Source organism: Pelodiscus sinensis, chromosome 1 (assembly GCF_052426305.1).
Source record: "Pelodiscus sinensis isolate ZL-2025 chromosome 1, ASM5242630v1, whole genome shotgun sequence".
Lineage (NCBI taxonomy): Eukaryota > Metazoa > Chordata > Testudines > Trionychidae > Pelodiscus > Pelodiscus sinensis.
The window spans coordinates 168895351-168916764 of record NC_143052.1 but is presented as its reverse complement, the minus strand read 5'-3'; the positions used below and the strand labels follow the sequence as shown (position 1 = coordinate 168916764).

Here is a 21414-nt window from a genome sequence, read left to right as displayed (position 1 = left end):
GGCAGCGAGTGGCAGGTCCCCCCTTTGGCAAGAAGTTTTATTGAGCACCAAAGTGGGGGCGGGACTGCAGCCCGAGGGGAGGGCGGCAGGGGGCTGAGCTGGGGAGGGGGAACTAGGCGAAGGGGGCGAGGGACAGGAGATGCTGGAGGGGGTGCGCACGCGGGGGGGGGGGGCACTAAGGGCGGCTGCTGGGGGCGGGAATTCGGGGGGGGGACGCTCCCCCCCCCCCTCCGACCTGGGGGCGGGGCGGAGCCGGGCCCGGCGGGGGGGCGGGTCTCTGCGCCGCTTGCCGGCGGTCACCCGAGAAGCAGGAAGGAGGCGCGGAGCCGGGTGCGGTGCTGGGCTCTGGCGGCTCCGGCTCTCGCCGCCTCCTCTCGCCGCCATGGCCTCGCTCTTCAAGAAGAAGACGGTGGATGGTGAGCGGGGGCGCCCGGCCCTGTGCAGGGGGGGGTCAGTCTGTCCAGCCCTGGGGGGGGGGGTGTCAGTCTGTCCGGCCCTGTGCGGGGGGGGGGGGGTCAGTCTGTCCGGCCCTGTGCGGGGGGGGGGGGTGTCAGTCTGTCCGGCCCTGTGCGGGGGGGGGTGTCAGTCCGTCCGGCCCTGTGCGGGGGGGGGGTGTCAGTCTGTCCGGCCCTGTGCGGGGGGGGGTGTCAGTCTGTCCGACCCTGTGCGGGGGGGGAGTCAGTCTGTCCGGCCCTGTGCGGGGGGGGTGTCAGTCTGTCCGGCCCTGTGTCCGGGGCTCGGTCGGTCTGTCGCTCGGCCCCCGGGAAAGGGCCTTGTTGCCGCGGGCAAAGCTCGCCCCGGCGGGCTCCAGCGGAGCCTTCTCCGCGCCCCCTCGGGGTGTCTGTGCCGAGGGCAGAGCGCGGGCCCGGTCCCCGGGCTGTGGCTGCAAAACAAGGGCAAGAAGCGGCGCGCGAGTGACTCATCCGCAAGCGCGAGCGAGAGGCCGGGAGCCTCCCCGGGCGCGTCAGGGGCAGCTGACACAGTCGGCGCTGTCAGCAGGAAGCGAGTCGGTAGTAAAAGTAGAACTTGGGTCTGCTCAGTGCGTGTGTGGGGACTCCTGTGCCTGGTCTCTTAAGTTGGTTACTCGTACGGGTGGGGCCTGGAGACAGTGAGATTAGATCGAACCTACCGAGAGCCTGGTTTAAAGGGTGGGTTGGGTTGGGGTTTTGTTCTTTGGGTTTTATTGCGGGAGGGATCTTTTATTTTCTGCTCGAAGCGATACAAAATATCTCTCGCTTAAAGAATTAGCAGTGCTACGGAAGCAAATTGCTCGGTTCTCTGAGAACATTTTTCTCTTTGTTGGAAGAGAGGAGCAGATAAACATTGCTACAGATTCAAAGAGACTGGTGTCTGCCTGAGAAGAAAGCACCTGGTGTTCATTAGTTATCCGATCGCCATTTACTACCTGTTGCTCATACGTCGGGATACAGCTTGTTGTTTGGGGGGAGAAATTTTACTGACAAAGTATTAAATCCAATGTAGAAATAAGTCTTTTCAAATACACGAGTAATACAAAGGCGCAGGTTACCTCCCCTTATAAGAACATTGCTTACACCAACATAAATTCTCCAGTAGGTAGATGTGCTTAATTGATGGAGAATTGCTTGTCTATCAGCCAAAGTTTTGAAACCGACTAGACAATACATTCACTAAGTAAACTGTGTGGAGTGTCACTCTAAATAAAACTGGTCCCCAAAAGTCACATTGTATTTCATGAAGCAAAGATTAGTATTTTTGGGCACAGGGTTGGGAGGAGGGCAGAAGTGTATTGTGCCATCTTTTTTTGTCTTGATCATGAGGGACTGCTTACTGTTTTGGGGCTTCATTTACAAGCATGCCCCTCAAACATATCTATTGAATGCATACAGTGGGACATGAAAGTGATAGGAACAGGTGATATAGAGTTGTCCCTTTATGCTATCTGGTGATTTCTGTATGCAAAGGGAGGGAAGATTCTGCTATTTAAAATCTTTTCTCCCTTTTGTGCATTAGTTGGGCCAATATATGATCCTTTGTCTTATTCCTCTGTGGCAGTTCAGTGTTGCAACAAGCTCTCATTTTCTATCGGATTCGCCTTCCTTTTCAGAAACAAATTTAAGTACCTCTAGTTACTATCTGTTATCTATTGCTGTATTTCTTTAAAGTAGCTGAAAATCTCCTGTGGCACAGGAAATACAAAGAAAATGCTGTTGACTTTTTTCCTGACTTTTTAACATGTTTAAAATGCTACTGCCTTTATTATCTTTAGGTTCAGTTTCTACTCTGCAAGTTTTCTAACAAAAGGAATATTTTCTGATTAGATTAAAATAAAACTATCAATGCTAGTCTCATACATAAATATATTTACTGTTTCTTCTCAGTGTTCTTAAACTCAACTATATTTATCATAATTAAATTTTAAATCTCTTCTCTCCCCTGCCCCAGCCCAAGGCAAAGTCCTCTTTGATAGATCTTATGATTTATGCTTATCTCTTGAATTGTTTCCATCATTGCTGTGCTGGGCCAAAATAGGTTGGTTTTATTTCTGAGTTTTTATTTTTATATATTATACTCCTTTTTTTTTCAAAAAGATTGATGTATGCTTTAAAATGATGTCTATGGCTGCAGTTTCTGTTTATTGTTCATGATATAGTCATCTGACAATAATTGAGCCCAAGTCCCACAGTTTGTTTACAGTGACTAGTTGTGGCTTTCAATGTTCGGTGTTGTTGTTTAGCTCTAGTTTACCTCTAAATGTTATAAAATCCAAGTAAGCAGTGGAAGTGTTGGTAATGCTGCTAAACAATGTTGACCTTCTGTGGTTTGGTGAATTTTCTGGTTCGGCTCTGGTAAAGTCTCGAGGGTGCCGGACTAAAGCGATTTAAGTCTATAGTAGAAGCCTTCTAACTACACCAAAAATTAACTATTTGTAGTTAAACCATTCTTGTAAGACACTATAATATACAGAATAGTATGGTTCCTGCTGACTGTTTTACTCTTTGGAATTCTGAAACATTAAAACAATATGGGAGTTTGCATTGAGTATGCAATAAGGATGTTAACTAGAGGTTAATTTACTAGTTGAGTAGCTGATGGAATTTCCATTGACTACTTGACTAGTTGATAGGCACGTCCACATGCCCAGTGGGGGCTCTTGCACATTTCAAAGGAGGAATGTGGAACTCCACCTGCAGCCCGCTGACTCTGGGCTACACGGTGGCATGCCAGCTTTGAAACGTACAAGAGTCCCCAGGAGTGGCTCTTCTACATTTCAAAGTGGAAGCACCCTCATGAGCCTGGGGTCCCTGAGCAACTCAGAGTCACCTGCTGACTCTGGGCTCCACACAGCGCTGCCGCTTTGAAACTCCGCCTCAGCGTTTGGGGGCAGCGCCGCATAGCTGAGCCCAGGATTAGCTGTGCGGCACTGCCCTTTTGAATACCGCCTTGGCAGCAAGGGGGGGGGGAGTTGACTAGTCGACTGACTATCCGATAAGCATTTTCTTATTGGATAGTCGACTAGTTCTTAACATCCTTAGTCTACAACCTATAACCAAGATAACTGTTTCTCTCTCCACCAAGGAAAGGGGGTTATTCTTCAGTAATCAGTCCTTCTGTGTACATTTTAATACTCACTGTAAGACCTACATAGCCTAACAAGAGGACAAATCTTTAATGGAAGATGAAATGACTGGTTCTAAATTATAAATTGAAATTTGCTTTTAATAGGTTCACTTTATCAGGAAAATTCCATAAGGCTTCCATGTAACAGTAGTATGAAGAAATTGTTCTCTTGCACCTAGTGCAAATTGTTTTCAATATCTTGCAAAGAAGATAAAGTACTCAAACTTTGAAGTAGGAATAAGAGATCCTCCGGAAAAGGGCTTTATTCCGGAGGATCGCGCCAGTCTAGACGCTTTTTTTCCGGCTTTTCCCCAAGCCGGAAAAAAAGCGGCGGACATGTTTATTTAAATCCGCGGGGGATATTTAAATCCCCCGCGGATTTCCCTATCCTGACTTACCTGATTTGCATGGCTTTTCCGGAAATTGTGGCCAGTGTAGACGTAGCCTTAAAGAAAAGAAAATTTAGTGTTAAAAGCTGTTGGCTTAACAGTTCCAGTTGTTCCCAAACTTTTTGGCCCACGGCCTATCCCACTCAATGCAGACTTTTCCATGGACCACCAGCCAATACTTGTATAAAAGGAGAATTTGGCCTAGAGTATGGAAATTTAATATAGTGTTTCAGACATGTACATTTATATGTGATATTGTTAGCATATATTTGATATTATTTGTCCCAGTAGGAGGAGAGTACTTTTCTCTTATGATAAAAATCAAATTAATGAAGGGAAGTTTGCTATCGTCCAATAAATTGTAGGTTATTACATGTTTCAATACTGTTAAGAATTGGGCTTGAAGATTGATTTTACCAATTTTAAATGTTTCCTTTCCAGATGTAATAAAGGAGCAGAATCGAGAGTTGAGAGGTACACAGAGGACTATAACCAGAGATCGAGCAGCCTTGGAGAGACAGGAAAAGCAGCTGGTAAGTAGAACAGAGAATTTTACTTTACCTTTTTAAAACCCATAATTAAGTGTGTGTTTGCCATTTAAATGACATTCTCTTGCTATTTATTTAAGTCTGAGACACTCTTCAAAGTATTGTTGGCTTTACCCCCTATCTACATTAGTTAGGTTAATTAGGGAAGTTTCTAGTGTTTCACCATTATGCTTTTAGGAGAAAGTGTCTCTTAAGTGTTCCTGAACCTCTACTGAGTGCAAGGTCAGAGGGTAGGCTGGCTTTTATTATATAACCTAAATCTTTTTCTTTTTCTTCTTCTTCTTCTTCTTCTTTTGGTCTAGTAGCATGGGTAAATTTGAGCCAATGTTTCCAAACCTGTTTTAAAATATTTTTAAAAAACAGTTTATTAGTGCTTTGAATTCCAATGTGGGTTGTTGGGAATTCTACCCCATTCATAACCATTTTATAATACACAACAAGGGCTATGAGCTTTGGGGACAGTGCTCTTATGTTAGAAAGCAGATGGAAGCATTACTATAAGTCATTGATGCTCATTTAAATGAACATCAGTGATGAGAGTTTCAGAGGGAATATTAGCACTTATGTTCTGTAGCACATCTGATCATCTCAAAATACAACATGACTTAATGGCAACTGCAGACAAGGACAAATCCACATGTAAAATTGTCATCTGGATGTAGTTATTCCTATGTTCTTTGCAGAATTTCCCTACAGTCAACTGCCTTTATTAAACATAACTCTGATAACTCTCTCATTGAATGATTGTTAGCACATCATATTGCGTTTTATGTCACCTAATATTTATACTGGTAGAGTCATAGATAAATTACATGCCTTTATAGATGATGTAAAAACTGTGTGGAAAAAAACTCAGTGACAGTCCACTTCCTTGTTTAGGTGGTTAATAAGACATTGCTTTGTATAGTTGCAGGTCTTGGGGATATCCGTTTTGACACAAGAAAAAGAGAGCTTCAAAAGATGACTTTTCTTGGAAAACTTATTCTTTGCTAGGGATTTATATGTCTGACATTGAGTAGGTGGGGATGGTACCAGTATTTCTTTTAGTGCCTTGATTTCCTTAAAAAAATTCACTGTGAAACTTTGTTCCATGTCAGTGGGCATTTTTTGTTTGTTTTTATCTTGTGAAGGAAGAGGTAAAAAGAACAAATCTTTGAAAGACTTTGTCTTTTATTATTTTTTGCTGCTCAAACACCTAAGAGATGTGAATTGTCAAAGCCTGGTATGCTTGTCATTTGAAAAGAGCAAGAAATTGTCAATGAATCAGAACATTGTTCTGTAACAATGGCCTTTTGCTGCTACATAGAAAGGCAAAACAAATATTCTTTAAAGTAGATGTTGCTTTGTAATAGCATTGTTACAATTACTTACTATTTTTATATTGGTCTTTACTTGGATAGTGTGGACACTATATATGTCTGATCAGTAATGTATCTTGCTTACTATCCTGTTCACTTACTGTATTTTGATAGAAACATGACAGGCTGAAATCAACCGACTTAAAATTTCTTCAGTACAAGAACGGTGGATTAATCTAGTTTTTTAATTTTAATGATGACTACATCAGCCATATCGCTACTTTGTTCACTGGCACAGATTCAGCTTGTAATTAATAGTTTAGTAATAGTTGGCATTCACAGTATATAATGTTTAATCTTAAAACTGTGTTTTTAATACCATAATGAGAGAGATGGGTTACAAGAACTACTATATTTAATTGGGAAAACTAATGCTTCCTAACATTTGCTATTATAACACTTGGAAATACGTGTCCAAATTATGCATGTTGCTCTTATCTCAACCACAAAATACATAATTTAAAATAGGGATGTTAGCAACTAGTTGACTACAAGCATATGTTTATCGGGTAGTCGAGTAGTGACTCAAGGAGTCACTTTGCCGTCCCCCTTGCTGCCTCTATCAGACAGAGGCAGCAAGTGGGGAGGAGCAAGAACTGGTGCTGGAGGGCTCTGGTACATTTCAAAGGCAGAGACACAGCAGGATAGCGAGTGCCCCCCTTGTTGATGAATAGAATAGTCAGTGGAAATTTCACTGACTACTCGATTAGTTGATTAATTGAAATTTAACATCCCTAATTTAAAAAGCATGAAAACCTCCATGACATTTTTGAGCATTGTGTCAAAAACTGCCCTCCTCTCTTACAAGTAGGCTACAAAAACGGGATTACCATTCCATTTCATGCCCACAATACCTTTCTGTTGAGCTCATGTATTTCACTTGCATAGCTATACTCTCTCAGTAAAATTGTGTCTCATCAAATTGTTTCATCAAAGAAGGGGTTTGTATGAAGCAATTTCTGTCAACATAATGTACTACACGTTGTACCTCCCTTAACCAGGACTCCCTGGTCTGGTAACATCCGTGTTCCAGTATGTACCATAGATGTTCCTGGATCAGAGCCCAGGAAGAGGGAGGTGTGGTGGCAGAGCAGGAGCACCATAAGGGGCACCGTCAACTTGGAGCCCAGAGTGAATGAGTGAGGGGGCGGGCGGGCGTGGGAGGGGTGGGATTTCTGGCCCCAGCAGAACTCCCTCGTTCCAGTGGCCAGGAAGCTCTAGCTTGGCCACAGCCATGGACCTCTGGCTCCGGCAGCAGCCATAGAAGTCTGGCCCTTTCCCTGGCCATGGAGCTCTGGCCATGTTCTGGCTCCAGAGACCGGGGAACTCCAGCTCCAGTGGCAGCCAGGAAGCTCTGGCCCCAGCTAAGGAGCCAGGCAGCTGCAGAGCTCTGCCCTGGCTGTGCGGTTCTGGTTGTGGTACTCCAGTCCCAGCAGTAGTGGGGGCAGGGGCCAAGGCAGCAGCAGGGGCAGGCTGGAGCCCTAGACTGGTGACAGCATGGGCCAGGAGGGGAGGGACGTTCCCTGGTCCAGGAAATCCCCTCGTTTGGGACCAGTCAGGTCTCCAGGGTGCTGGACCAGCAAGGTCCAACATATAGACTCAAAATATTCTCCTCCTATCAGTATTTATAGAGGTTTTTTTGTTACACATGAAGTATCACTTATGGTCACAAGTAGGGTTCCCTGTAAGGAGTGCACCTGCGCGGGCACACACAAAGAATTTCAGTCCCACCCACCCCCTCAGCAGAGCCATGCAGCCATGGCCTCAGCTGCTCGCGGGGGTGAGCCACATGGTGGGTGGCTGCCCCATTTCATATGGCCCACATGGCAGCTGTCAGAGCTGGAGCCTGGGCCATGGTACTAAAAATATCATTGCAGCCTTGGCTCCAGTCTCAGCATGTGGAGCAGCCACCTGCCATGTGGCTCCACCCGGAACCAGGGAGCTAGAGGGGGGTGAGTGGTGCAGGTGTCAGGAAGGCAAAAGGTGAGGGAAGGGGCAGTGGGGGAAACTAAGGAAAAAGGGGGGGTGAGGAGAGTAAGGGGCTTGCACTGAAAGGAGAGGAGGGCGCCAAGGCAGGAGGAGAAAGGGGAAGGCACCAAGGGGCAGTGTGGAGGAAAGACAAATGCCAGGGGGCCAAGAGGAGACAATGAGAAGAAAAGGCAGGAGGAGCGGGAGGAGGGATGGGAAGGTGTCAGTGGGAGAGGGGAGGGGACAGGGTGATGCTGGGAGAGGAAAGGAGAAGAACAATGGGAGGAAGAAGAAGGGGAGGAGTGGATGTTGGGAGAAGAGGGGTTGAAAGGAGGGGTGGGCATGAGGAAGGTAGAGGATGGAGCAAGTCACATGTGAGGGTGCAGAGGGGTGGAAAGAGAACTGGGGCGGAAGGTGGTGAGGGGTGGGTACCAGAGAGGAAGAGGGCAAGGGGGGCAGATGATGGGAGAGCAAGAGCAGTGAGGGAAGGGGAAGGCACTGGGAAGGTGCAGGTGACATGGGACTGTGGGGGTGAAGCAGAAGGGCAGACATGTGGCACCAGGGGGCAGAGGAGAGTGGCAGGGCAGATGGGTAGAGGGAGGAGTTAGGAGAGAGGATAGGGAAGGGGGCTACAGGAGAGGTAGGCACAGGGGAGAAGGGAAGGATGGGTTCAGGAGTCAGAGAGGCTGGGGAGGGGGCAGGTCCAGGAAGCTGGGGGGAGTGAGAAGGACAAGATCCAGGATAGCAGAAGAGGTTATGGGGTTGGGGGCAGCAGCAGCAGGCACTAGGGTAGCAGATGGGATGAGGGAAAGATAGGAGACATTGCAGCAGAGGGGAAAAGGGAGAGGTTTAAACTAGGGTGCCACAGTGGCACACATTCAAACAAGCGCACGTGACCTCAGTATTGGTGCACAAGACACAACTCACTCCGCTTATGGATGGAAATCTTAGAGGGAACACTGGTGACAAGATGCTGTCTCTACCATAGTGGAAAAACCAAGGCAATTAATTAGTTAAAATATTTGCTTTTGGGATATATCCTGGAGCTTTGTATCTGCCCTGCTGTTGAGTCTTCATTGTCTACATGCTGTTGTCTGATGGCCACTATTTGCTAACACTGCACTTTATAGCAGCCTTTTTGTCATCTGTTGCTGTGAGGTGAGGATAAAGCACTTCTCTTTTTCTAGTAGGAGCTTTCCCACCAACAGCTGCTATGCTGTGCTTACACATTGGGAATAGGCAGAAAGTAAAACTAAGACAATGTCATCACATAATTGGATGTATTAACTGTGTATGTTCAGCCAGTAACATTACGGCAAATTAAAGAAAAGAGCCCTATTTTTTTCCCTCTTCAGTAAATCACTTCATAGGATTTCATGATAGTGATCAAGTCACAAAAATCAAACTGATCAGCATGTTCTGTGAAGAGCTGTTAACAAGCAAGGGTTTCATTAGTTTTGTATTCTCTCTCCACACGGGCTATTGAGTTATCTGTGCATAGGCCTTGCCTAGGGTATGATGTTAGCTTGTGGCAGTATAGACAAGTCACACTGCTCTTATTATGTGTTAAGATTGAGTTAAATCCTGGAAAGGGAACTTGGACTTCAACTGTTTACATGAAGTAGCCAAAAAATAAAATTCCATAATCTTTAAGGAGAGGTGCTGATGGGTAAAGTTTTCCTGGAACCTAAAACCTGCCCACTCAGGGTGTGTCTAAACCACAGAGTATTTTTTTTTTTTTTTTAAAGTGGCCTCTTTTTGAAAAAAACTTCCCCTGCATCTAGACTGCTGCTGCGTTCTTTAGAAAGTAAATCGAAAGAATGCAGCAGTTTTTTCGACTGCAGAAAACCTTGTTTAACGAGGAATAACGCCTTTTTTCGAAAGTGCTCTTTCGATAAAAGTCTCTATGTAATGCAAACTGTGCTTTTTTGAAAGAGAGAATCCAGACTGCCTAGGTGCTCTCTTTCGAAAAAGCGACTTGCTTTTTCGAAAGTACTGGTGGTAATCTAGATGCTCTTTTTTGAAAGAGGCTTTTTTGAAGTATCTTTCAAAATAGGCTTGCAGTCTAGACGTAGCCTCAAGCTTTATCAGGCTTTCTTCTGTTGATTATATAGCCACTAGGTTGCAACAGATGAATGCAAAAGGAGAGTTTAAGGGTATATCTACATTGCAATTAAAACATGGCAGCTGGTTCAGACTTAGATTACAGGTCTGTTTAGTTGTGGCGTAGCTGTTTGGGCTCTCGGATCCCCTCTCCTTGTGGGGTTCCGGAGCTCGAGCCCAAGTCCAAATGTCTAAACCACAATTAAACAGCCCTATAATCAAAGTCAGCTATTATGGACCAGCCACAGGTGTGTTAGATGCAGTGTAAACATACCTTTAGGCTCTTCCATCCCACTGGGTCCTAGAGCCTAGAATCCAGGTCTACAGAGCAATGAAACAGTTTTCAGCCCAAGCCCTATGGGCCCAATTTGACTACACAGGCCACCCATGGGTTTTTCTTTGCTGGGTAGACATTCCCTAAAAGACTCGGGAGAAGATGACTTGGCAGGGGTACAAATCACAGTTGGATCTTCACATGTATTTTATCAGCCTGTAAACTAAAAGATCTCATAAAAATACACTTTAATTCTGTACATTTGACTCCATGTCAGAATGCACTAATAATATCTACCTTTCTGTAAGAAATAGTACATCAGGGAAATGCACACTCCCACACTATAACGTGAGTCATTCTTTCAGTGATAGTTAAATAGAGGACAATATTCTATAGTCTTAGTATAGACTTCTGCTTGATAGGTAAAGGGGAAATATTCTTACATCCTTTGCCAATTCCTTCATTCTCAGAGTGATTTTGTACATGCAGTTAATTTATCCAATCTAGCATTTATTAAAGGTGTGAGTTAGTTGTATAACTTTGTTCTTTTAATGTGGCTCTAAACACTACTTGCCTTTCTAAACATAGGAACTGGAAATAAAAAAAATGGCAAAGACTGGTAACAAAGAAGCCTGCAAGGTTCTAGCAAAACAGCTTGTACAACTGCGAAAACAGAAAACTCGAACCTATGCCGTTAGTTCAAAGGTCACCTCCATGTCAACTCAAACTAAAGTAATGAACTCCCAGATGAAGATGGCTGGAGCTATGTCAACCACAGCAAAAGTGAGTAGTTAAATCCATACAAATGTCTAAATGCAATTCATGTTCCCAGGCACTTTCATACTGAAACTCAAATACAAAAGATAGATTGCAAAAATCTTGACATATTCAGTGTTATTTTGTAAAAACTGTCTAGTGATGACATGTGCCTGGCGAATATTAATTCACGTTTTGAAAAACATTAAATTAGCCATTCATATCTTGCTGGTCAGTATCTGCTATTTAAACTAGCAGACTCTGTGTCACAGCAGACTTACAGTATCTTAGTCATAGCCTGAAAGCTGTTTAGTTTTAGTGTCTAGGGTTTTTAATTGATCCTGTAAGTTTTGATGCAAAGGGTTATTATAGTAGACTAACAAATAAACAGCTTATTGTGCAATGTCTTTCCTATAAACTTAGTCTGTCATATAACTTCTGGTAGATAAAGCAAAAGTAGGGTAGATTGATTCTAGGAATCAAGGCAATATGTCACCTAGCTTTGACTTGGGTGAAAATGAGGCATTTACTTTCTGGCTGACATTTCTAAAGAGCTCATTGAGCTAGAACTCGCCTTCATCTTCACCCTCTGTACACCAAGGAAATTGTGTTAAATTGCTTTGCTTCTTGTCTCATAAAATTTCAATATATCACTAATTTGATTTGATGCAGGAAGAAGCTGCTAGGAAGACCTTCCTTTAGAGGGCTACTACCAACAACCTCTCTTTAAAGAATAAAGTTTAAAAAAAAAAACAGTTGAACCATATAAAGCTGTGGCTATGCAGTAGGTCTCTTTTTGCTCCAAGAGATGGTACAGCTAAGTCAATGTTACACAAGACAGTTTATGCTAGCATGCACCTTCTTTCTCTTTGGTGACTTCCTCTCCCATCATTCATATAGCAGCTTCACATATGAGGAAATTAACCTTGCTTTTTAAAACTCCATGTTGAGAAGTGACAAAATCAATGGAAATGTCAATTTCCATTTGAAAAATTTTCTAATTTCCATCAGGATTTAATTTTTTTTTTTTTTTAAACTGAAGCAAGTTCATAAATGTTCTATGCAACATTATTATATAATATGAGTTATTTTGGTCACCTAATGGTTAACTTTTTCCCATTTATACAGTAAAAAATACACAGTACTAAAAACACTGCTTAGACCACCTATGGACCAGGGCCCAGGCTCACCATGGACAGAGGCTACTTCATGTTGCGGAGCAGCTTCTGTTTTGGCGGGTTGCTTCATGGCAGCCTCCCCTGGAATGGCAGCAGCATAAGGATTTCTTTTTAGTCGTGGTTGACAAGAATGTTCTTAACCTGCCTTAAACATTGCCATTTCTATCAGTGCTCTTCTTGCAAGCCAGAAACATTTTTTTTTCTTTATTTAAGGTCAGTCTAGCACGTTATTTATATTACACTAGTCACAGTAGTAGATCTTTATTAATTACTAGTCAAGAAGCCAAATGCATATTCCATATGCACCTGAAGCTCCCACCAAAGTGGAAGTCTAGATATGCAAAAAACACAGAACAGGTTTTAGACTAGAAATCACTTAACTTTACCTAGACAAATATGTGCAATTTTATGACTAATGTATTCTAATGTTGTTAGACAATGCAAGTTGTTAACAAGAAGATGGACCCTCAGAAGACATTACAAACTATGCAGAATTTCCAAAAGGAAAACATGAAGATGGAAATGACTGAGGAAATGAGTAAGTCATGTGTTCCAGTAAATAACTTCAGCGAACATTGATACTGTCAGACAACTAAAGTGGTCAGACACTTTAATCCCACTTCTAAATATTACCACTAACTCATTAAATTGCTATCAGTAAGTGATTATTAAAGGGAAAAATGTCACTTTCTGCATGGTTGCTCTGGACATTTGTCAAACTACTGTCTACTCCCCCATTGTATGAAAGACTTGCAGAAATAAGAACAGAGAAATTGGAAGAGACTCAGTGGAAGAGTTGAAGAACAGGTGTAATACTTAATACTACTATTACTACTAGAATTGACTAAACCAAAATAATAGCCTCTTAGCCTAACCATTAGACATTCAGCTCTTGGGGAATAACAGAAATGACAGTCTGCTTTTCTGGGGGCACATCTAGACTGCAGGGTTTTTCCAGGATACCATCCTGGAAAAACTCTGCCACGTCCAGGAAACGCGTTTGTTCTTCGGCCTTTTTTTTTTTTTTTGCGTGCGGAAGAGCAAATGCGCTCTTTCGGGCAGCCCTGTATATCTTGTTCTACAAGGAATAAGGGCTCTTCTGAAAGAGGAGGCTTTTCTGCCATTGGGCCCTGCCTAGACAGGGCCCAATGGCAGGAAAGCCTCTTCTGGAAAAGCAATCAGAAAAAGCTACGCAAGCTGCGGAGCGTAATTTGCGCAGCTTTTTCCAAAAAAAGGCTATAGTGTAGACCTAGCCAGAGATAGAATCATAGAATAATAGGACTGGAAGGGACCTCGAGAGGTCATCGAGTCCAGCCCCCCGCCCTCAAGGCAGGATCAAGCTCCGTCTACACCATCCCTGACAGATGTCTATCTAACCTGTTCTTAAATATCTCCAGAGAGGGAGATTCCACCACCTCCCCTGGCAATTTATTCCAATATTTGACCACCCTGACAGTTAGGAATTTTTTCCTAATGTCCAATCTAAACCTCCCCTGCTGCACTTTAAGCCCATTACTCCTTGTCCTGTCCTCAGAAACCAAGAGGAACAAATTTTCTCCTTCCTCCTTGTGACACCCTTTTAGATATTTGAAAACCGCTATCATGAAAGAATCTTCACAGGAGCAAGTGACATGGGTAGTTGATGCTCTTTTGCCAGGAAAGAGATGAAATCACACAAGCTCCTCTTCCCTTTCAGAAGGGAAGACTAGAGTGCAACTATTAATATGTAGTCAACAAATATACTTGTTCACAAAGAAGGATGTTTACTGGATATGGGAATTCTAGGGAAAAAAATACTTTAGTATTGGAATGGGGGTGGGGGTAAGCAAATCCTCTTTCTAGTCTGAAGATAGGTCTGAGCATTAGGATGATATTTAGAGCTTTGGGCTTGCCTGTTGTTATTTGTGTGTACAGTGATCTATAAATGAGACTAGTTGAAAGGCCTCTCATGCATAGCAGTATGTAGAACTTGTAAAATGTTTGGGATGGAAGAGCAGGAGTCCTAGAACAACACTTCCAGCAACCGTTTCTTAATATACAACAAGAATGGACAAGAGAGTTGTAAAAAGCAGTCAAGCAGAGCCTGGGACCCCGTGTGCCTAGTGACTTTAGTGCTGGATAGGAGCAGCTCTCTGTATTGAAGTTTAAACTCATGGTAGTCTGGATACTAATGGACAAGCTTTCTGGCTACTACATTTTGATATAGAGCCTTACCTTGGAACTCCAGTTAAGGACTACTCAGTTTCTCAAACCATATGTAGATTGTTTTCCCTTCTCCTTCCTCCTTTTAACTTAACCATTGTGGCTTTGATAAAGGTTATCAATTTGTTTGTAATTACTAGTGTCTCAATGATGCCATACTCACCTTGCTACTGTTGACATGGCTGCCATCTCATCCTAAAATCTGCCACTGCATTGCCTCTGGTCTGGGAAAGGAATAGGATTTTTAAAATCACATCATGGTGCTAGTCATTGGTGTACCAATTCCTTACAGGTTGGACCTCGCTGGTCTGGCACCCTTATCCTCATGGGAGTTTTTGCCGGATGAGAGGGGGTCATTTCTGCACCACCTCCTCCCCCACTAACCTCTTCTCCTTCCCTCCCCCCTCGCCCCCAGGCCTTGCCTAGCCACTGGCTGGAACCTGCTGCCAGCTCTGCTTCCCTGACAGCCCTACTGAGCTGCCCGACCCCTCTGGGCAGCCCAGCAATGGTGTGCTACCATCCTGCTGCCCTGACAGCCCAGAGAGCTCCCAGCCACCAGTCCATCACAGGGACTGTCTGGTCCTGGAACATCCATGGTTCTGGCAGGCCACAGATGTTGCTGGGCAAGTGTGTCCTGGTTTAGAGAGGTTTAGCCTGTAGCTGGATTTCTGCAATGTGGGGTGGGGGCAAAGAGTCACCTACTAGCTGCTTTTGCAAGGGGAGGGGAGACAAGGTCTTTAAGGGGGATGTAGAGGGTGTTTTAATTGGTTTGTATTTTAAATCCAGGAATAAACATTCTGAAACTAAATCCTGTCTGAAAAATGGCAAAATTAATGTGTTGACACATTAATATTAAGGATATGTCTAGACTAAAAAAAAAAAAAAACCCTGTAAAGTGGCCTTTTTTAAAAAAAAACTTCACCTGCGTCTAGACTGCCACTGCGTTCTTTCAAAATTAAATCAAAAGAACGCAGCTTTTTTTGACAGCGGTAAACCTCATTTTACAAGGAAGAACACCTTTTTTCAAAAGAGCTCTTTTGAAAAAATACATTCTTGAATGCAAACAGGGCTTTTTCGAAAGAGAGCATCCAGATTGCCTGGGTGCTCTCTTTCAAAAAAACGGGTTGCTTTTTTGAAAAAAGTTGTGGCTATCTAGATGATCTCTTTCAAAAGAAGCTTTTTCAAAAGATTCTTTCAAAAAAGCTTCTTTTGAAAGAAGTGTGTAGTCTAGACATACCCTAAGTGTTTGTTTGCACTATTTCAGAAGCAAGATTTTAAAGTGCATAAGAAAACAGAACATCTGGGTTGCCAGAATTTGATGCAGAACAGCACACAGTGTACATTCCATCCTCTTGCCTTTTCTTTCAGTGATACTACTGCTACTTGCTTGGTGTGTAGAAGAATGATGGCTTTTAGTTATTCTCCTATTTTGGACTAATGTACTCTAATGCAGCTCTATGGGTGTATTTTTTTAAATTTTTTCCTAGTTAATGATACTTTGGATGATATCTTTGAGGGCTCTGATGAAGAGGAAGAAAGCCAGGATATTGTGAACCAAGTGCTTGATGAAATTGGAATTGAAATCTCAGGAAAGGTAAAGGGGTCAAACACTTTCCTCTAATTTTATTTAAATGTTACCTTAATAGCTTTCATTTTGTTGTTCTGTGCTAGAAGTCAGATTGTCACAGTCTTTTCACTGTGATATTTGTATGTTTATTTAATAGATGGCTAAAGCACCGTCCGCTGCCAGAGGCTTACCATCTGCATCAGCATCAAAAAGTACCACCATTTCAGATGAAGAGATTGAACGGCAACTCAAGGCTTTGGGAGTAGATTAGCCGGATGGCAATACACAACCTGCCTCCTAATAACTACAGACAGGTGTAAAGTGTACACATTTTCAAAATAACTGATGTACTTTGGTTTTAAGAGAACTGAAGACTTCATAAATAATCTGATTCACACCAAAAAAAGGCTTATCTCTAGCCAGAGAACCATTATCAGTAGCACTGAATTCCTGAAGTTGTTTGAAAAACTACTTTGCTATCAGATGACCTAAATAGATACTTAGCATGTGAGATTTTTTTAACACCCAATTGAGAGCTAGTTTAAAATAGGTACGTTCATTTACATCAGGTCTGATTTTTTGGCTGTGTTGCACTCAAGATTTAAACCCACAAGTTAGTTGCTCAAACAGTGCTCGCTTTTTTCAATTTACAAAATGTCTGCTGACAGACTTGGAAAAATAACAGTGGTAAGATGTTCAGTCATTTAGCTGTTTTGGAATTGTCATCCTAGGATTGTTGACAGTGTTTTTCTTTATAAAGTCACTACACATGGAAAGTTCTTAGTATATTTTATGATATTGACTTTACAACTGCTTTGTTTGAAAAGAGATGACATTTTTCATTTGGTAAGATATAAACTTGACACCCTTGTAAGTGTAGGCACCTAGCTTTGTTTTTCAGGTGTCTTTAGGAAATTTGAGTTGATTGATTTTTAGACAATTGTACTACTTACTGAAAGATATGGGTGCAATCTGCTCTTGTTGACTTCAGTGGAAGAGGCTTGAACTAAATATTTAGTGAATATTTTGCATGAAAGGCACTGAAACTGTCTTGTACTATAACATTGTTAACTTAAACAGAATTGTTGTGCCTTTATGTATATAAAACCTTGCCGTAATCTCTAGAGTTTTCAAAATTGTATTAATCATTTAAGGATGAAGTAACTACTGCTAAGGCAGTTATCTACTGCCATCTACGCTTGATAGCAGTCCATGCTGAAGCTGATACAGATTATATCAGCACTTGCACAAAGAATCCTACCTGGCATCTCATTTGTATATATTTTGCAATACTTATCCTCTAACAACAACTCTTTAAATATACCGTATTGTTTACTAAGGTTCATGTGATTGAATACTGGCAAGTGAAACTGATCAGAATGACTTGGCTGCCTTCTCTCTGATTAGCCTTTTAGGTTAAAAAATGGGTATTAACTTCTATCGTACAATGTATGGTCAGACAAGTGATTTGGAAGACAGCATAATAAGAACAAGCTCAGATTCTAACGTTTTCATGGTGTCTGAGTTATCTTATCTGGAACTGTGGCAAGGGTCCTTCTTTGCCCTTGGGTAAAGCAGCCAATAGCCTTTCCCTTAGCAGAGGATTAGGCTTGTAGTCTCTCCCTGGGGTAGGGAGTTCAGTCTCTCCTCCTGGAGCTGTTCACTCCCCTGCTCTCCCTCAGTTGATGGCTGCTTTGGGTGTATTTCTCTCTGGAAAAGGAAAGCTTTAAAAGGTCTCAGCCAGGCTGGAAGTGGAATCAGCTGACCCTAATTGATCAGCTGGACCTAATTGGCCTGAGGCAACCCGTCAGCTGATCCTGACTGACCTGCAGTAATCCACTTCTAGTTAACTGGGGACTGAATCTTATACCCTTCTAGGAGGTGTCTTTTCCCACTGTATTTCTGCCCTCTGGCCTGTCTGTCACAGTCCATAGATTAGCACTGGTGTTATTGGGGAAGCGATTTAATCAAAAATAAGGTGTGCTTAGTCTCAAAGTGGGAAAGCAACTTCTGAATGGAATTGCTATTGTCATACTGTCTGCCAATGCGGGATTGAGCAGGGAAACAAAAGGTTGTAAATAACTATCAGTTTGTGAGCCCAGGTCTAGGTGTGGAAATGCAGAGCTGTTTTCACTAGAAACCCTGGGGCCAAACCCTGACTCTTCATTGTTGGAATGTGCAAGTGTACATAATAAATACATACACACACCCCTGACAGTTGGGGTGAATTTTCTTTTACAACTTATTTTGTAAAAATCTAATAAAAACTTTTATTCCCACAACAGCTGTGCTGATGGTGGGGTCTTGCATATGAATTATCTAGTAATGGACCTCATAAGTTTTGAGTAAGTTAGCAATATTAGTTGTGAATTTCATTTTTTTTAACTTTGTTATTGCTTGTGGGCGAAGGCTTTTGTACACACTTAACTTTAGTACTGGTTTGTTCGGCTTAAAAAAAAGAAAAAGCTGAGAAATAATGATCCTGCGCCAGTCCACTTCCCTCCTCACTGTTTAACCCTCCGTTCTCACAAACCATCTGTGTGCAGTTTATATTTGTCATGATCAGAGCAAAGTGCCTGCTTTCTCTGGCCTTATCCCAGCACCTATGTGGGGTGCTGACCCCGCTGTCCCTATCTGGGCTGCTGTCCCTCCTGCCATTAGGCTCCCGGGCTCTCTCTGGTCCAGGAGCATTCCTGGACCTGCCAGACCACAGAGAACCAGTTTTCAAAGGTTCATCCTGTATTAGCTACCCTCCCCTCGAGGGCATTAATGCATAGGGCTAATATGAAACTGCAACTGTTTTGTCTCCCATGTTTAAAGGATCAGGTATCATTCTGGAAAGAATGCCTAGAAGAGGGAGAAATTACACTGTCATAAACAGTAGCTCTAGTACTAGACAAAGGGTTGAACCCCAACGTTTCTGACGACCAGGGATCAAGCTGTAGGACATCTTGAGGCTGTCAGTCTCGTGACCCAAAATGTGCCCTATTGTGTCAGTGTTTCTGTAATCCAAATGTTTCTGGACAAACTGCTTGCTGTAGTTAATCCTTCATATTCCCTTATGTGAACATGGCAGAGTGCCTGGTTTCATTCTATTTTGCCATGCTTCTGAAATAGTCCTTTACCCATAGAAACTCTTGGAGGACAAGATGCTTCTGATACATTCACCATGTACTACATGCAAAAACAAAACAAGCAAGTGGCAGCAGAGTGGAACAGCTAAAGTAAAATGAAAATACTATCAGAACCAAACAAAAGTGGACAATTATATTTGGTATTCATTATTTGAACAATGCTTTATTTTTGGCACACAGTAGGATTAGTTTTTCATCATAACCCTCTTCAAACAGTTAAATAACTTAGAAAATAAATAAAATCTAAAAATAGCCTACATTCAAAGCTTAACTATGCATAATACATCCCAAGAAAATTCAAACAAAAAAGAAATCAAGGAATAAAATTACAAGTCATCACCTTCATTTCTCTATGCTTTCTGAGATTTTTAGAAAGTGCATTTCTCTCAGTACAGCCCCTCTGGTTAATGGTGAAGCCTGAGGTCTAGTTCCACAAACTGGACTCTTGCTTTGTATTAGTGTTGAGACTGTCTGTGGGTTAGAATAGTTCAAGTCTTGTGTAAAATGTGCATTAGTAAGGAGGAAGAGAGATGTCTTCTCCCTCCCCTTAGTTTTAATTCAGAATCCTCTCCTAAGGATAAAAGGAAAATCAGTGATGCAGTTCATTCATAAGGATATATTCTCTTAATACAGGAGCCTATATTCCTTAGTTTTACATGCCTACGGCTCCTTCCTGCCTGTGCTTATGAATTATTTAAAGCACACCAACATGGATATATTTTACTTGATATACACTTTGTGACCTCAAATATTACAGCCTCTTTCTGGATATATTATCTAGTCATTTTCTAAATCATCCAGCCTGTTTCATACAACACTTGTTTTTTTTTTTTTTGCCAGTGCCAGTAATGTGCATTTCTGTAATTTTAGTCCTGAGAAAAAGCTTGAACTAGGACACAATAATTAGTATCATTGTTGTTAATAATGGGAACTGTATTGTTGCTATGATTACTACCCAGCCCATGTGAGGATTGAAGTCGCATTATTCCAGTTCACCACAATCCCTGGCTTCATTTTGTCATCTCTGTGGGACAGGAGAAGAGAGGAGTATAAATGATTTCTGCCTATTCTTTTCTAAACCTCATCCTCCCCAGGGGCAAATGAGGTTATACTTGAATTTTGATTTAACTAGGTTTAAAGCATTTACAAAGTCAGCAAGACTTTTTATAGCCTTTGGCAATCAGCATTAAGGGAATGCTATTTCTGCTCAGCACCTGTCTAAATGGATTGGCTGTGTATTGAGAAATGTTACACATTAATGAAAGTGTCAGTACCCCAGTGGTCTTAAAGCTCATTCAAACAAGGCTAATGCAACAGCCTCTGTAAAGTTTCCATTCTATAAATCTGCTGAGCTGTTACCTGGAGTCCTGGCCTCACAGTAAAAGAAGTGTTATCTGGCCTTGTCCAAACAGACATCTACAAACTGGCATTTCTGATCTTTAGTGAACGTTAAATTTATAGTCTGGTTAGTGCAGGGCTGTCGACACCCTTCCTGGCTCTGTGTGGCTCCCTGAAGCCACGGCATGTCCCTGCTGCTCCTAGGTGGAAGAATGGCCATGGGAACTCCGTGCACAGCCCTCCACCCCTAGCAAAGGCTCCACTGCTCCCATTGGCCGTGGTTCCCAGCCAATGGGAACTGCAAAGGTGGCATCTGCAGGCAGAGGTAGTGCATCTAGCCACACCTCTGCCTAGGAGGATCAGGATCATGTCATCACTTCTAAGGAGCCACCCACATCTGGCACCCAAAACCTTTCCTAAGGCCCAGATCATGGGCCTGGACCTCCTTCCACACAAACTCCTTCCCCAAACCCAATCCCTAACACTGAGCCCTTTCACTCATCCAACTCCCTCACAAAGCCTGAACTCTGCATGCTCTCCTGTACTTTGACTCCCTTGGCCCCAGCCTGGAGCCCCCTTCTACACCTCGAACCCCTCATCCCAACCTTGACCTTGTACCCCCAGACAGAGTCCTTATCCTCTTCTACACCCAACCCCTTTCCCCAGCCCAGATCTACCTCCCACACTCTGAACTCTTAATTAACCAGAATCTTTGATTAATTGGAACCCACTCCACCAGCATGCCAGCTAGGAAAGTTGTACATAACCGATATCTTTTGATCAAGCAGCTACATCTGATGTTCCTTTTTGGAGGACACTTCTGCAGTCCTTGCCTAATTAGAACTCATCCCGCCTTTGTAACACCTTAGAGACTAACAAAAATGTAGATGCTATCATGAGTTTTGGTGGGCACAACCCACTTCTTCAGACTGTGCCTACAAAAGCTCATACCACCATCTGCATTTTTTGTTGGTCGCTAAGGTGCTGTGGGTCTACAGG

At 42.9% G+C, this 21414-nt stretch overlaps 1 protein-coding gene across 1 annotated transcript; it reads left to right on the top strand.

The window, feature by feature from the left end:
• The first annotated feature begins 258 nt into the window (after positions 1–258).
• CHMP2B (charged multivesicular body protein 2B) lies at positions 259–18225 on the top strand. The gene is made up of 6 exons (XM_075909575.2): positions 259–416; positions 4431–4522; positions 10829–11023; positions 12610–12712; positions 15864–15970; positions 16101–18225. The coding sequence occupies exons 1-6, from the start codon at positions 383–385 to the stop codon at positions 16212–16214; spliced, it is 645 nt and encodes a 214-aa protein (XP_075765690.1). The 5' UTR covers positions 259–382; the 3' UTR covers positions 16215–18225.
• Positions 18226–21414: the final 3189 nt, after the last annotated feature.

Coding starts and splice junctions, on each gene's coding strand:
- CHMP2B (XM_075909575.2), top strand. CDS start 383: ATGGCCTCGCTCTTCAAGAAGAAGACGGTGGATG. Junction 417..4,430: donor CAAGAAGAAGACGGTGGATG/GTGAGCGGGGGC, acceptor TTTCCTTTCCAG/ATGTAATAAAGGAGCAGAAT. Junction 15,971..16,100: donor GAATTGAAATCTCAGGAAAG/GTAAAGGGGTCA, acceptor TTTATTTAATAG/ATGGCTAAAGCACCGTCCGC.